We start from the raw sequence: 17,948 nt of genomic DNA on the forward strand, positions 1-17,948 counted from the left end.
CCTACCAAGTGCAAAAGACAGAGATAAAATATAGATCGACGTTCAGTGTAACTCAGTCTATACACGATTATAGATTCTACCGATGTGCATGGCGAGCGGCACAAAGATAAATAATATTGAACCGTATAGAAATCATTTTATATTTTATACGCATTATGGTAATAGTGTTTTTATATTATGTATTAGTCACTCTTTATAATTTCAGCCGCCGAGTATAGGTTCTTTGTTGTCACAGATGGATTTACTGTGAGTTCTATGGTTGTTTCAATAAATCGAAGTTAAGTTCGTTTGGTTTTGGTGAATTTTAAATTGTTGTTATGATGCAAATAATCACAAAACATGTTTTCATTATACAAATATGAATCCTCACTATTTCCTAAATGAACAGTAATTCATCAACACAACCACTGATTTGAACTCGTTTGAAATCTTAATTCAAACGATTATGCTTGATGAAGTAAACGTAAAGATCCGACAGCTTAACTGTGTAATTTTGCAACTTGCGGATATTAAAAGATTTCATTATCAGTGTAATGATATTTAGTACTGCTGTTACCATTTTTAACAGTTCATCTTTTATTAACTAACGTAATTTCTACATACATGAATTAAACATAAATTAATTGAACAGTTACACTAAAATAAAATGAATTTTTTTCTAGATTTGAAGCCGCGATTTTAAAATACGATTGTAAAAAGGGTGGTTGAAGCTTTAATGACAGCAAATTTTAAACATTTACATTCCTATTAAACTAACACATTTATATACTAAACAGCCTGTTTCGTTGACAAATTCGATTCAAAAGTTGTCCAAATAATAGCATGTGATGATACTTTAGAGTAGGCAAAATTTTAAGTCGAGCATAGTTTTTATTTTGGAGATATGACAACTCGAACCTGTTAGTTCGCTTGTTCACGCCAAGATGAATCCAACAATCACGGCACACTCGTTCATTGTGTTCAAGATTCTCAAATATGCAAAGTCTACCATTTTCTATGTAAAATCTTTCCTTCTTTATGAATCTACCAGGAGACTTCGTTTTAATGAGGTACTGCCGACTTTACAAAAAAATCAGGATTTTTGCTGAAAATATTCAATTAATCGGTATTTTTATATTGGAGAGTTACAAAATCTCGATAAATACTCTAAACCTTGTATACGAAGGACTTTGAACTAGGATAATTTGGATGTAAGATTAATAATGATGAAAGAAAAAAATAATTAAATAATTAAAGTGTATTATAGCAATTTTTTAAAAGTGATTGTATTGCATGCATACAATTATGCAGTGGCGGTTTTACCATAAGAGCTGCGGAGCTGCAGAACACATAAAATTTTATGTATTTAATCATATTAAACATCAACAAAATATTTAAAGAATCCAAATGTACTCGCGCTAAAATAAATCTGGGAGCTTATATTATTATTTATTACGACGAGAGCTACGCCCCTTAATAATCTTAATATATGCAACCTCATATACAAAATGTGCTCACAGCGAGCAATTAGATGCGTCCTTTGTTTTTATTGGCTAATCAGGCACGTGACCCAGTACACGCGTAAATGGGAGTTATGTGTCTGTAATAGCGACAGCGCCGACAGCTATTTAGTTACTCGTATAGCCACAGCTGCAGAAATGCAGTAATATTTCGTTCGTTGTATTTGGCGGACACGTGTGAATATTTTCGTTTGGGCGTCTACGGATATGTCACATGGGCATGCGTCACATGGGCATGCGTCACATGGGCATGGCGGGGATTTTCTGTGATTGTACCGGGAATTTCGTGTGGTCCCGGATTTCGGATTTGCACGTATAACTAAATATATAATATATATAAAAAAAGATAAAGAAAAAATCATAACACGGCGAGGAAAATTAAAGTTCGTTGAATCGTTGGTAAACTTTACAACGATTTTTTTGTTTATAAACAATATTCAATAATTTAATAAAATATATTTAGTTTATTCCAATTTATTTACTTATACCGTCAGTAGGTAATTCGTGAATAGATATTTCAAAAAAGTATCAATTTCAAAAATCGTTTTTATGAAAGTCTGTATTTTTGTATAAATGGATTGTTCCTTGAAATTCAGAAGTACCAGGAAAACGCGTGACCTTGAAAATTTAAAAAATTTTCGCCTGCGGCGCCATTTATAGGATTTCCGGGCACTTATTATCCCATAATTGAATTAAACAAATGTGACAACCCTAAGCAGAACACATTCAATCAATGTTCACGCGCCGCCACTGCAATTATGTATCCTTACAACAGTTAGGATAAGATTAGATATTCTTTAAGAAAACCTCATGTTAGGGACTACGCTTTTAGCAAGCAATGAGTTTACATTTTCATCACTCAGATCATGTAAAATAGTATGCAATTATTTAGCAAAAAACGCAAATTATTTTTTACAAAAATCTTTTATAACTTTCTTGTACTATATTTTTGGTAAAATATAATGAAAGATTTGAAAAGAATGGAAAATTTTACGTTATAAATGTTACTGCTTGTTGAGAATTTTAAGATAACGCAAGAGGTCACCAAGAATGTCGGATTCGCCTTGGCGTGGATGAATCAAATAACGAGTTTAACTTGCCATATCCTAAAAATTGAATGTATGCTCAACTTGAAACTTCGCTTACATTAAACCATCACTATAAGCTATCATTTAGACCATGTTTGAATTGAATTCTTGAGGTCGACGAAACGGGCGAAAAATGGGTGATTTTTTGGGTCACCCTTTAAGAAACACAAACTATAAACAGAGTTAGGAACATGACAGTGAGTGGTACAGACATACCTTTGCTTGCGACCAAGAGAACCATAGATGTCTGGTGACGATTCACGAATATCGTGCTGTGATCCACGGCTGGTGATAAGAAAGAAGCAAACAAAAACACAAATAAGTTACATGCAACACAACAAATAAGCAAGCAAATGAAATAAACAATACGGGTAGTGTGTACTGTGAGCACAAATGATGAATTGTAGTGTAAATAGAGTAAAAGTAAAAAAGAAAGACGTTGAAATTCCAAACAAAATCAATAAAATTAGTTTCAAGATCAAACACAAATTAAGTCATATTTATAAAAAAAACTTACATTGGTCCTTTTCCTTTGGCAAACTTTTTAGGATCTTTAGTTCCTTGAGATGGCTTAATTTGTTTTGCTTTACATACTCTATCTACTTCTGTCTGTCTCTTCTGGGTGTTTTCCATAAATTCTTTATGGTCAGCAATCAGCTGCTCTGTTGCAGGAATGTCCATAGGTAGTTCCTCTCTCTTCAGAGCTATTAAGGTGTTTTCTAAGCCGAGCAACCACTGAATAAGTTCCTCGAGAGATTCATCCATATCTCGAAGAGACTGCATGTGCTGAGATAGTTTTTGATGTCGTTGCAATGCCCATTGGGATACTTCTTCCCATCTGGACTGGATAACTTTAATCCAGTTCTTGATCACATTAATGGAATCTGGGTGCGCTTTAGCCAAAATATTATGTGCTAGATCTAATGTTTGGTTCTTTTCTATCTCTTTCTCTCCCAATTGGGCACGGAATTCATCAAGTGTTCTCAACTGTTCATAAGCAGTAGCTTCATCTTCAGGAGCATTTCCTACAAATCTTAACTTCATTTCTGCTTCAGACAACCAATCAAGTATCATATTCACAGATTTGTGCAGTCTTTCAGCTTCTCTCAAAGCGTCACGTAATCTTTCGGTTTTAACATGCGCCAGATTGGTTACAATTTCCCACAACTCCGTTAATTCACTAAGCTGTCCCCTGATCTGTATAGCATCAGCTTTACTTGCTGTTCTTTCCAGCTCTTGACCGTTTTTCATAACGGATTCCATTTGATCATTCCGTTTTTCCAAGTCCTTTTCAAATTGCCTGTGCAAGTCTACCAAATGATTTACTGTATCGAGATCTCCATGTACAGGACTATCCGCAGATAGTTCCTTTTCAGCTTTTTGCAACCATTTAACCAATGCAGCAATGGCATCTTTGAATTGGCCAGAATATAATAAAGCTTCCTCCAACTTTCTTTGCCTTTCAATACTTTTATGGCAAACGGAGTTCCATTTGCTTTTCAGTTCCGAGAGCATATTTTTCAAGGTAGGCTCATCTGTTTTTGGAGCCTTGTCTTTTAATTGTTTGCCTGATTTCATGACTCCGTCATAAGTGCCTTGTTTTGAAGATAAGGCTTTTTGGAATTCTTGATGTTTTGCCAATCGGTTCTTAATTTTTTCAGGGTCATTACCGACAGTCTCTGACAAAAATTCATCTAAAGATTGTTCGGTTTCATCTAGCCAATTCATGAGGCCGGACCAGGAATCGTGGAATTCTTTAGCCTCCTTATAGCCCAGATCTAAAGCTCTAGTGCGTTCTGCTGACTTAGATGCTACTCTTTCCCACCTATGTTGTACACTGATCAGTAAGTTTTTGATCAAAATAACATCTTGCTTCTGGCTGAAGTATTTCAAATGTGTTCCTTTTTTATCTAATGCAAGCATAACTTCTCTATGTGCACTGACGTCCTTTTGGAAAACTTTATGTTCTTCAATTTGGCCCTGTATGGTATCTAGAACTCGAGACACGGGCTTGAGATTGGAAAGTACTTTCTCGGCATTGGTGAGCCAATCTACGAAAGATTGCAGAGATTCATGGAATTCTGTGGCCTCCTTAAGAGCTATTTCCAACTTAATTTTCTTATCGTTAGCCCTTGAAGTAACACTGTCCCATCTTTGTTTGAGGGTACGTAAGTTATGTTGCAGGTTTGAAGCGGGAGTTGTAGATTTCTTCAGATATTCATGACCTTGGGCAAGAACTGTTTCAACTTTCGGTCTGTTATCCTCTATTTCGTTGTAAATTTCCATAAATCTTTCAAGTTGTTCAGAAGCAGTTTCTGGCAAACCTCCGACAGGTTTACTGGCCGTTATTATACCGTCAACATCACTTAGCCAAGCTAGAAGATCTTGAATTTCGGCAGTGAATTGCTGAGCTTCATGTAGGGCATCTTCGAGCTCACGCTGTCTATCCGCAGCCTTCTGCATAAGAGACCTCCACTGGGTGTTCAAAGTGTTTAATTTTTCTTGCGTAGCACTAGCTTCTTCGGCTGTAAATACAATAATAATTATTTTTTATTTTATTCAGTAAACTAAATAGAATTTTTAATAACTTACCCTCACCACTCTCAATAATTTGTCTTCCAGCATCGTTTAGGGTATCTACACTAGTTTGATGAGCTTGAATGTCATTAATTAAAACCTTCAATTTGGCCAATTCAATTTCCAAAATTTGTGGATCTCCGGCAACTGGTTTTAATTCATCTAGAGTCTTATCGGTTTTGCTTATCCATACAAGCAGTTCATTAAGGGCATGTTGGAACTGACCTAAACGTAGCAGAGCATTTTCTAACTGCCTCTGCCTTTCAACAATACCTCGTAACAGATCATCCCATCTCTTGTTGACAGCCGACAATGGTTCTTTAATAGCAGCAGCTTGATCGGCTGAAGTTCTCTCGGTTAACTCTTGAGCTTGCCTAAATTGAAAGAAGAGATTAATACTACTGGTACCATATGTATTATTATCAAACAACTTCAAATTGTTTGTTTTAAGCTATGCCAAAGCATAGACAATAAAGCAAAGCATTTAACAGCCAACAGGAAAAACACATAAATAGAGAAAGAAAAGCTTTCTTGAAAACAAAATCACGTTCTTCGAAAAAAAAAATAAATAAATGTATTCGAAATGAAATATGCTAAATAAAAAAAAAAATAAAGTAAAAAATATTGTAAAAGGAAAAGACAGAAGTACAAGAAGCATGCCACATATATCGCGTTAACACAACAGCAATGCAGAAAATCTTAAAGTATTCTTGCCTTATGAGACTCCTGAAGTCCATTGGAACAGAAAATTATAGAAAAATAAACAAAGTTAGTAAAGTAACTGCACCTTATATACTCCTAAAGTAAGCATATATTTTTGAAACAATAAAACAATTGAGTATTGAGCAATACATCATTACTAGAGAGCGGATAATGTGTGTCTTTAACCCGAAGAATAGGTCAAATTTTGGTAGAGATGTGTACGCGTTCAAAAATGTATTGTGTATAAACTATGCAAAATATAATTATTATGTATAGCAAATATATCGTATTATCCTTGCGAAGATTTGTACTCTTTATTTAAAATCCATAAATCATGTGAACAGATTAAATAACGAGAAAATAATTAAGTTAATTTAGTTCTAAAGAAATGAAATGACACTCGCGCCCATCTCTAGTCCATCCGTCGACATCGGTTGCGTTTATCGAATTCCTGTTGGTCAGAATTCAAACTGCAGCCCTGTTATGAATGGAGCGTGAGTTGGACTATTCTATCATGCGCGTCACCTGAGGATATTCGTTACATTGACTCCTAATTTCCAATTAAAAGAACGACACTATTTTTAACCGAACTTTATTTAATAAATATGTAGTATACAATTTCTGATTTTCTAAATATTTTATAACGCCTAAAAATGTATGTACCGTGGAATTTTCGTGAATTATCACGTAAATTTCTGATGCATACCCGACACGCCACTGCGTCATGGGTAATGTATCTAGGTTTATGAATGATATGAATGTTCAAGGTTAAAGTCACAAATTGTCTGCTCTCTGATCATTACATACACAGGTTGGTCTTTAAGTACATTAAGATAATAAAGGGTAATTGTTTAGATCCTTTTAAAAAGTTCTTATGAACATGTGTCTTAAACGGCCTAGTTTTTGAGGTGTTTATGTTTTTGAAAGATTTTTTCAGACATTTTGAGATAGATTAACAAAACATATACATACTTGCAATTTAACTTAACAAAGGTCACAGGTAAAGTCACAGAATTTGTATAACTTTAAGACTACACAAAAAATTTTAAGTAAATCACTAAAAATCCAAAAAAGTGTACAAATTTTGAAAAATAACAAATTTTTATAACACTTTAATGATTATATTGTATTTAAAGTTGTAATTACAACAAATCATTTCTACAATTTTCTTTGTGAAATTAACAATTTTACAATATTTTTTTATTTATTATAAAACTAGCAAGGAGAAGGTAAGATAATCGGATTTTTGTAATTTTTTATATTTATGGTACGTGTAGTTTGACCTTGAATAAGAATTTTCCCGAAGTAGTTCGATGCAACGTTCATAAATTACCGAGATAATCGATTTTGAAGTTTTACCTGACAGCTAAATCCACTAGATGCGACACATGCCATTTTTTTTTTAAACGTATCATATGGTTTTTGTTAGAAACCTCGTATATTTTTATTATTACAAAAACTAATATATTTTCGTATTCAAAATATCCTCAATTACTAGGTATAAACACCGATAAGAATTGTTTATATTATCGGCTTCACACTTGAGCGGGGAACGCCCTAACACGCTGACAAGTTAAAATTCCTTTTTCTAACTGTGATTCATATAGTTAGTTGGTTATAGACCTTCCTTTGTATATGACAGAGCCACACAAAAAGTGATTATTAAATAAATATTAACAGAAAAATAAATAAAGAGTTTTATTAAAAAGTCCCATTTCCTGACATTTTTTTATTATTTTTCTCATCTCCAAAATTATGAACGAACGAAATATAATAACTACTTATGTATATGTAGGAATATTATTCAAATATTTAATAAAAATGCACAATTGGTTGATAAACAATATTTATGATGAATTAACAATAGTTTCTTAAAAAAAAAACAAACGAGGTCAGGTAGATGTTTTTTTATTTTATTTTTAGTATTTGACGTTTTACGCAGTGTGGCATAAGCCAGATTGATAGTTATCATAAAAACATGGGAAGCAGAAATTTTTTAAGCATTCTAGCACGTCGTGTAAATGTTGCATTTTGTTTTCAAAATATCGACATCGAAGCAAATTTTGTTAACATTTTGAGGGATTGTTCTTTCATCGCAAAGTTTCGATGCTTCTCTACCCTTTGTGGAATATACCAAAACTTTTTATGTCCGAGCAGGTGTGTTCTGTAAGCAGTTTTACTAAACACGGCGGACGACCCACACAACCTAGCTCAAAATTTTTATCAAACACTTGAAGAATATTCCTACATACAGTTCTTATAATATTTCATTTATTCATAATTTTCGAGATAAGAAAAAGAAAAAGAAAGAAAGCTAGATGCTTAAAAAATTTCTGCTTCTCATGTTTCTATGATAACTACCATTCTGGTTCGTGCCACACTGCGTAAAATGTCAAAATACTAACATAAATATAAAATAAAAGAACATCCTACCTGACCTCGTTCGTTTTTTTTTTTAATGAAACCTTATTGTTAATTCATAATAAATATTGTTTATCAACCAATTATGCATTTTAATGAAATATTTGCAGAATATTCCTATATATACATAAGTAGTTATTTAATATTTCGTTTGTTCATAATTTTCGGGATGAGAAAAATAATAAAAAAATATAGTACGTTTTGGAAAAAAAGTCACGCGATGGACTCGAACCAGCGATCTCGTGACTGTCAGACCCGAACGCTACCAATTAAGCCACGCTCCCAGTTGAAGAATGTGTCGCATTTAGTGGATTTAGCTGTAAGGTAAAACTTCAAAATCAATTATCTCGGTAATTTATGAACGTTGCGTCGAACTACTTCGGAAAATTCTTATACTTAATAGTACTGAAAACAAACAGTACATTTTTATCTTTACTTAATTAGGTAGCTAACCTAAATGTCATTAATTCATTAATGTACCTTAAACATCTCTTTTTTTTTGTATCTCAAAAATTAAGCTCTTTAGAACAAAAGGTCATTGGAACTTTTTTTTCCTTAAAATGAAATAAGAATCAGAGCCCCTTTATTATTCAACTAAATTTAAGGACCAACCTGTATTTAAAATAATGTTTAAACGATAATAAAAATAAGACCAATTTAAAAGAAATTATAGAATCATAGGAGAACATATTCTACAAACCTATTTAAAGCTTCTACTTTCACCATATGGGGATCAACTTCGGCCTTAAACATATTGAGTTGGTTGATTTGCTTCTTCACCGCTTCAATATCTGCACCAAGTGGTCCCATTTTTTCAAATTTCTTTTCAGCTTTTTCTAGGAAGTCAAGCAGATTCTGAAAGCAAAATTCAATTAGGACTATCACTGGAAATAATGAAATAATTCTAACCTGTAATGTTTCATGGAATTCCATAGCTTTTTCCATAGCATCTATTAGATTTTCTTCACGTTTAGCATAAAGAGCAGTGATATTATCCCAAGCATTATCCAGGTCTTCAATATGTTTCTTTACCTCAGGTTTATCGGGCTCTCCACACAGCTTCATGAGTTTTTCTCCAGAGCTCCTAACTTGGTCCACTTCGGGTTTCGTTTGATCGATTTCTTGTCTTATCTCTTGTAATGCTACCTGTTGTTCCTGAATTGCTTTAGGCTCAACTGCTGGTGGTTCTTGACAGACCAGTGAATCCTCTAACTCTTTAAGTGTTGCCATAACAGCATGCAGTTCTTTCCAGAACTTTTTAGCAATTTCAAGGGTATCATCAAGTGATTTGCCACGAGTTTGTGTAGCCTTCTGTACATCATCCCAAAGATTTTTCAGTTTATCCAGTTTATGCTTAATGTCTTTTATAGCAGGATCTGCACGATTTCCAGCTTTATTAATAACATCATCAGCAGCTCGTTTAACGGCCGCATACGCTTCTTTCCTTTTGTCCAAGTCTCCAATCAATGCATCATTATCTTCAATTTGGTCTTTTATCTTGGGGACATGGGCAGAGATGGGCTCCAGATTGTTAACTTGATCAGCAGTGTTTGACAAGGCACGCAACATGCCTTCAAGTTTGTCAGAGAATTTGGAGCTTTCTTGTAATGCTTGTTCGAGAGCTTGTTGTCTTTCGCGTAGTTCCAATTTAAGAGCTGCATATCGAGCATTGTCACTGTCTAATAGTTCCTGAACTTTGCTGCCATCATCTTCATTGCAGAGACGAATAAGAGCTTCACCTGTCTTATTGAGTTTATCTACCAAAGGTTTGTGTTCATTAATGGATTGAAGGAACATTTCATTTCGATCCTGTTGTTGGGCTATAAGATCTGGCCTGAGAGCGGGCATAGTAAGCATAGATACCTGTTCTTCCATATCTGCCAACCAATTAATGAGAACGTTATGGGTGTCATGGAAGTGTTCTGCTAATGGTAAAGCTTGCTCTAAAATTCCTAATCTGTCCGAACTAAGGGCAGATACAGTATCCATACCTTCCCTCAAATCTTCCATTTTTTCTCTAATAAGTGATGTGTCTTCACTAGGTGGACTTTCACGAAGAACTTTTTTCGCAGTAGATAAAACATCACGTACACGTCCCTTCTGGCTAGAAATGTCATCATTAAGTGCCTTATGTTCTTTCAACTGTACTCTGATAAGATCCGGTTCAGCTGAGGGCCTTTCGGCATCTCTAAGTTGTCCTTCAACTTCCCGGAACCATTCCAAAAGTTCGTCGATGTCCCCAGTAACTTCAAGAGCTCTTTGTTTGCCCAAATGGATTCTCTCTGCTCTCCTTTGAATTTGCTCAGCAATTGCATCAAACCTTCTATTATCTCTTGTAACAAGACCCTCAATAGTAGCAGCACCTTCCCCAGGACTTGCTTGGCACAACTGTGGACCCACTACATTAATGGTCTCTAGCACTGGTCTCAGTTCTTGTAAGTCTACCTCCAATCGAGCAATTTCGCCTTCATGAGGCTCAGCAGACTGCAAGATCGATTCGGCACCTTGCATCCAATCTACCAAACGAATATGATTATTGTGGAACTTTTGAACCAGAGGTAGCATAGATTCGGCATGCTTGAGTAGATCCGCAGCTCTAGTAGTAAGATCATTATATCTGCGTTGAAGTGAATCGAGCCTATCTTTTAATTGTAGAGCTTCATCTGAAGAAATGTGTCGCATAAGTTCTACTCCAGCATCAACTGTTCCGTCTATGTCAGACTGACGACCAGCAATATCCTCAGAGAGATTAGTAAGGTCATCCATTTGCTCCAATAACTTATCGTTATGAACTGCTAATACCTTGTATCTTGCAAGTCTTTGTTCCATTTGGTCCATCCATGCAGCCAAATCTTGGTAAGTAAGAACAAGGTGTCTTAAGCCTTGCCTTGAAGCTGTTAAAAGTTCTCCAATATGTTCGCTAGCTTCTACGAGGTGTCCATATCTATCAGTAACTTCCTGCAATTTATCTGCTAAGCCTGCTGCCTCATCTTCACCAACGAGTGACATTAAATTGGATGCAATTTCAGTTAATTCTCTAAAATCTGGTTTCTTGTCCAAAATATCATTGTGAAGAGCATCATGCTCTCTTATTCTTTGCTGAATTTTTTCTTCATCAGTAGGTATGATTTCCATGTCTTTCACTTTCTTTTCAGTACGATCTAGCCAGTCTTGAAGTGGAATGAGTTTATCTTGGAATTCTTTAGCTACACGCATGGCTTGTTCCAAATCCAAGGTACGTTGTTGAGCACCTTCAGTGAGAGCATCAAAGCGACCCATAAGATCTTTTAGTTGTTTTTCAATAGCTTTTCTTTCTGCTGGGTCCGCTTCTTTAGCTATTTCATTGCCCATACCAAATAGGGATGACATAGAGCCTTGCCTATCTAACAACATTTTCTTCAAGAATTTCTGCTCCTGCAATTGAGCTTTTACTACTTTATAATCTGCCGAGGGTGGTTTTTGATTAGCAACAAGATCTTCTGTATCAGTCAACCATTTTGCTAAACCATCAAGAGCTTCTTGGAATTTACCTGATTGTAATAAACCAATATCTAATCTTCTTTCACGATCGTTGATCCTCTCTTTGAGATCATTCCAATGGTTATTCATTTTTTCTAAATCTTTTTCAAGGGCACTTGTGTTTACTCCGGGAGCTGCAGATTGTATGAGACCTTGACCAAATCTGTTCACATCATCGATATTTTTACTTAATGGTTCAATAGTATTTACCCTGAATTTCTTGAAATCTTTTTGTTGGGCTCTAATGCTCTCAACTTCAGAACCAACCGGTTTCAATTTTCGTACTTCACTTGTGGCATCTTGCAGATCTTCAAGAATGTTAGCGTGGGCCATATAAAAGTCTTCAAGTTTTTTCAAAGTCGTTTCTAGGTCTTTTTCCCTGTTATGAGCACGATCATCAAGTTTTCCTAATTGTTTCTTAAGGGTGTCGACTTGTTGTCTGGTTTGAGCAGTGTCAGGTGCAAATCCACTATCAACAAGTCGTTCTCCAGCATTAATAGCATCCGTTACATCATCTGTTGCCTTATTAATTTTATTAAGTAATTGGCCGACATCGTCAATTTGTCCACGAACTGTTTTCAGATCTCTTCCAGGAGGTTTCATATTGTCCAATTCCGACTCCAAAGCAGATAAATCATGAGAAAGACCCTTAACTTGGTCATTGAATTGTGTCACTGCAGTGGCGGCTGACTGTAAGTCTGAGCAGCGATCATCCAGTTTACTTGTAAGCTCGTCAATACGATCCCCTATGCTGTCGACCTCATCTTTCAGATGATTGGCATCAATTCCATGTTCTGACGCTTCATTACATAAATCGTTAGCTTGTAAACGGACAGCATTCAAAGGTTTCTTTAATTTTACTGTCTCTTCACGAAGTGCTTTAATTCTGTCCAATAATTTTGGATCCCTGGCAGCACCCCCTAGAGCATCGTGTGAGGCTAATTTGTCTTCACAACGTTCCAAACCATGCTGCAAATCTCTAAGATTCTCATTAAAGTCTACCAATTTTCTAGACTGATCTTCTAAAGCTTGTGTACGAACGATCAATTCATTGTTTAGCTTCTCCCATCTATCTTTTAAGTCGGCTACTTCATTCTTTACATCATCTTTATCAATATCACAGGCCGATAAGAAAGTATCTCCCAATGATCGAGTATTTTCGTAATCACCAGATTTCTTCCACACCTCGTTTCTGAAGATTTGTAATTCTTTCAATTGTTTCTCAATATGTTTCCGTTGGAAAGATGAAGGTTTAAGAGTATCCAACTTATCTTCAGCTTGCCTCAACCAAGGTAAGAAAGTTTCCAGTGCCTTATAATATTTACGGCAATGTTCCTTGCAAGTTTGGAGTCTAGTATGTCTATCTACGGCTTCCTTTCGCAATTTATCCCATTGTTGTTGAATTTTATCAAGGTCTCTCTGAAGGGATCTATTATCAGGGCGATTGTTTCTGGCTAGAATGTCTCGACCCTTATTCAAAAGCATTATAACTTCATGTTCTCGTGCAAGAACATCTCGGTACACTGGTTCATTATGAGCAAGTTGTTGTTCTAGAACATCTCTCATTGCAGAAATGAGTAGTCTTTCAGAAAATGAACCAAGTTCGTCAGATAGCCACCCAAGTGTTTTTGAGCAAGATTCCTCAAATTGGCGACCGTCACGAAGAGATCCTTCAATTTCTGCTTTCTTGTGGTCCAGTTTTCTTTGTAAGGCATTATACTGTCTTCCTACTGAAGCTAATTTGGACTGAATATCGGCTCTGGATGCTGGATCACTCAACACATCACACAGATGAGCTCCATTGGCTTCAAGATCAGCCAAAAGCGGTCTTTGACCTTCTAATTGTCTCTCTAGGTTTTCTACTTTACGCAGTTGTTCCTCTGGGTCTTTTTCGAGTGGCAACTCATCCAAGTTGTCAGATATGCCTTGAAGTGCATCACGTAGCCTGGTAAGCTGAGCATCAAATTCTCGACTGGTGTCAGCGGCAGCACCTAATGAATCTGCTCTTTCTTCCAATTTTCCTAGGAGATCTGCCCATCTCTGCTGAATAGTTGCAAGTTTGTTGTTAATTTTCTGATGATCTGGTGATTGTATATCTAAGTAGTTAAGAACGTCATCTCCAACGTCAATCAGATGTTGCAACTGTGGCTGTTGAGTTCGGAATTCTTCACGTAATACTTGGACTTGTTGAACTTGAGATTGCACCATACGGGAGTCACTAGATATAGGACCAAGAACAGTAAGCATGCGGTCTTTAGCAGATAACCAGGATGCCAATGAGTCATGGGTATCGTGAAATTCTTTCATGTCTTCCATGAATTTAATTCTGTTCTTCAGATGATCACTCAAACTCTTCCAGTGTGACACTACATCTTCAAGTTCATCATTAAGATTATCAGCGCCAAGCGCTCCTGGTTTGCGTTTTAGCAGATCTTTTACTTGACTTTTTGTGGAGTCAAGGAGTGACTGTTTTTCATACATTTCTTCCAACACTTGTTTTATTTGTTTATTAAGTTTGTCTGCATCTTCTTTAGTGTTTGGTACGGTATCTTTAGGTAACTGTCTTTGAACTTTATCTAAGAAGGCACTGAGGTTTCTTAAGTTGTCGAGGTGTTTCTTCAGTTCTTCTCGAATTGAATCAATTTCAGATTGTCGATCAGTGATTTTGACACCGAGGAGTGAGTATCTATTGTTAATTTCTGACAGTTGTTGTTGAACTGGAGAAAGTTCTTCTAAATGGAACCCGTCCTGACTAGATCTACGGGATGAAAATCCGCTTGATCCACCCGGTGAAAGTGGACTTATACCCTTAGTTGGAGATGGTGAGCGTCCATCTTGGGTTAGTCGACCAGATGTCAAAGAGGGTCGTTTGCTGGCATTGAATGCTTTGCGTTTAGATGGAGAATCGGGCCTATCTCCACGTATTAAGCTGTCGTAAGTGGAACCTATGTCATTTATTTTGTCAATTGTTGATGAATAATCTTTATATTCCTTTGAAATTGGTTTCAGCTCTTCGTTCTGCTTTTTCAAGGTTTCAATTTCTACTGCCACAATGTCAAGGTGAGCTACTTTAATTTCCATTCTACCCAACCAATCTGTAACTTGTATTCTCAAAGTTTCATAAGCATTAAGCTGTTCAGCCCGTAATTTAGACAATTTAGCTTTTTCCTCTAATAAGCCATCCAATTCCTTCCATTGATTCTCCATTGATTTGACTTTATCTCTAACATTAGCTGTATCTGTTACATCACGCTTGTTAAGCATGTCTTTCCCAATCTTGATGGTGTCTTCATACATATTACGATTATCGTCTCGATTGCTGGCTATTTTCTTCATCTGTTTAGCGTATTCTTCGATGGGTAACTTAGTTAGGTCCTTAGATTCAATTATTTCCATAACACTATTATACCAATCCTCAAATTTAATGGCCTGGTTGCTGAATACTCTTAAATCTTGGTTGATCTCTTCCAGGAACACTCCTCTTTTTTGTGCACGATCAAATAATTTCTCAAAACGGACTTTGACATCGTTCAATTTCCCTTCTATTTTTTTAGCTACACGTGCATTACTCGTTGACACTATAAGTTCATTAGCTGACAAGTAAATCGAGTCAATGGAAGATATGTGAGTGTCAATATCAGACTGGAATACGCGATGCTCTCGAAGTTGTTCTTCCAAGCGTTCCTTAATAAGGGATGCAGGTCTTTGCATATTCTTGAACTGATTCTCTGCCTGATTTAGCCAATCAATTATGCCATCAAGTGCATCTTGAACTCCTTGGGACTGTACAAGAGCGGTGTCAAGTTCTTGGCAACGATTAGCAATAGCAGTACCCAGTTGGTTGTATTTATTTTCAAGTTTTTGTACTGGTTCTTCCAAACGGTTAATCTCGGATGGTGAGATTTGACCTTCCAATGACCTTAGAAGAGCGCCCGTGGCCTATAAATAATAAATCAATGTATATTAAGTGATAACGATTTTTATTAAAACATACCTGTTTAGCATTATCAATAAGACGACCATTGGCAACAAATTCATTATTAAGAGTTTTTGCATTATTCAACTGATCTTCCACGGTTTTAGGATCACCAGCAATAGGTTCATTAAGTAGTTTATTGGCTCTAGGTTCTACATCTTTCAGCCATCCTTTAGCTCTATCAAGAGCATCAGAGTATTCTCTCTGTTTTCCACCAACTCCAGAAAGCCGGTCTGATAAATTATTTGCACGGTGTAACAGATCTCTGTATTGCTGGGTGACCAAGGATACCTCACTGCGCACTGGAGAATCTTGAGAAGAGTAGGGTTCGATATGAGGTAATCGAGATGGTAACGAAGTACGGAAATCATTCAATACATTCAAATACTCCTAAAATTGAAATATGTATTATAATTCCTAAATAATAAGTAGTGTATAGCAATCGTCATTCATGATGAGGTTTTTAGGTACAGATAGAGACTCTTATTTCTATATAACAGAAAATGACCAACAATTTAAAGTAAGTAAATACATTGTAAACTAATTCAAGAGTCAGTATTTTAATTACGACTAAATAAATAACTCTGGGGCTCTTATATTTTCACACAAGTAACGAAACTCATGCTATTAAACCACAGGCTATTTTCTATGTATAACAATTTTCAGAGAGTGATATAAATTGGTCTTTAATGCAACTCCATAAATGTTTCTTGCTTACTAACATTATTGACATAAAACATGTACACAAACATTTATATAACTAGCAGTTATGGAAATACGTAGTACTATAAATATGAAACTGTTTGTTTTTTTCTCATAGAAATAATAAGAAAAACTTAATTAATTGTTTAGTACACACCTTTCCTTCATCCACAAATTTCTGCGCTGACATTGTTATAAACCTTAAATCGGCTTGATGGGAAATAACATCACTAACAAATTCCTTAGTACTGTCAGCACTAGTATCGAGTCTCTGCAAGTCACTTAAAGCTCGTTCTTTGTCTTCTAGAATTCTCCTAGCTTTACCCAACCAGGTAGAGAAAATGTTAAGTTCCCCTTTGAGTTTGGCCAATTCATCTCTTGCTGTGAAGAGACGTCTTAATAATTTATCTGTGCGGTCTAAGGCTTTATCATAACGAGTTTTGAGGTTACGTCCACTCTTTTCTAATGCTGATACTTCGCTTTTAGATAAAATATCGCTTGCTGTTAACACTAGTTGCCTGACTTGGTCTGCACAGTGTGACACTTGACCTGAATGTTGATCTAAATCATCTCTAATTTGTTTCATAGTGTTTATTTGGTTTCTTAATTCTTCTTCTACTTCGTGAATGACATCCTGGGAGGCAATTCGATCTTCTACTTCACCTATCCAGTGGAGAAGTTTAGATAAACTTTCATCACATAATTTGTATTTTTCTTCTACGGCTTGCTAAAAGTTTTTAGTAGTAAATTAGTTAATGAAGAAAAGTACCTTTATATAATACTGTTTTGATTTTGACTATTAACCATTCTAAATTAATACAGTTATCGTAAAGTAATTTTCTTTATCATCACAACGATGAATTACTAAATAAGTACATAATAATATTGACATTAGAATGGCAAAATATCATATTCAAAACAAAGTACTTATTTCTTAAATGGAAAGAAAAAACACAACATAGCTCGATGCAATGTAACAAAAATTTTGTTTTATATTTTTATAAGAGTACTGCTCATTGACGTTTAATGTGTACAAATTTTTTTTAATATTTCATTTGAAATTTTGTCTGACTATAACAAAAGATGCAAACTAAACTGAATTGACTTTTGAAAACAAACATATTTCCATGATCTTAAAGATCACAATTAAAAATAATGCTTGTTTTTTTATAGCAGTAACTTTAAAAATATTTAATGAAAAATAAAAAAAATTGTTGCTGATTGAAGCCGAAATATCTTTTGCAGGCATTCAGCTTGTAAGCTAAAAACCCTAAACCTAACACATGCATTCACAAGCGCACACAAAAAAATGATTTTCGTTAGTAAAACAAAAGATTATATCATGTTGATAATGTTACCTAGTACGAAAAACCTGTGAACAAACTCAAAAAAAAAATTTAAAAGGTAAAATAAAAATGGAACGAAACAAATCGAAGGTCGTTTTGTTGATAATTTCTAGAAAAT

At 35.3% G+C, this 17,948-nt stretch overlaps 1 protein-coding gene across 30 annotated transcripts in view; it reads right to left on the reverse strand.

Moving 5' to 3' along the window:
• The window catches only part of LOC108907022 (microtubule-actin cross-linking factor 1), a 389,967-nt gene that overhangs the window by 26,428 nt on the left and 345,591 nt on the right, over window positions 1-17,948 (reverse strand). For 22 of the 30 annotated variants that reach the window (XM_018710510.2, XM_018710500.2, XM_018710502.2 and 19 more), the window contains 8 exons: window positions 16,642-17,211; window positions 15,801-16,172; window positions 9,197-15,745; window positions 8,988-9,142; window positions 5,879-5,890; window positions 5,180-5,538; window positions 3,105-5,112; window positions 2,804-2,872 (listed from right to left, as the gene is read on the reverse strand). In XM_018710510.2, coding sequence (XP_018566026.1) covers window positions 2,804-2,872; window positions 3,105-5,112; window positions 5,180-5,538; window positions 5,879-5,890; window positions 8,988-9,142; window positions 9,197-15,745; window positions 15,801-16,172; window positions 16,642-17,211 — 10,094 coding nt within the window. The remainder of the gene's footprint in view (window positions 1-2,803; window positions 2,873-3,104; window positions 5,113-5,179; window positions 5,539-5,878; window positions 5,891-8,987; window positions 9,143-9,196; window positions 15,746-15,800; window positions 16,173-16,641; window positions 17,212-17,948) is intronic. The other 8 variants (XM_018710524.2, XM_018710520.2, XM_018710522.2 and 5 more) reach the window with 2 other exon arrangements.

This window comes from Anoplophora glabripennis, unplaced genomic scaffold (assembly GCF_000390285.2).
Source record: "Anoplophora glabripennis isolate ALB-LARVAE unplaced genomic scaffold, Agla_2.0 scaffold166, whole genome shotgun sequence".
NCBI classification, from domain to species: Eukaryota; Metazoa; Arthropoda; class Insecta; order Coleoptera; family Cerambycidae; genus Anoplophora; species Anoplophora glabripennis.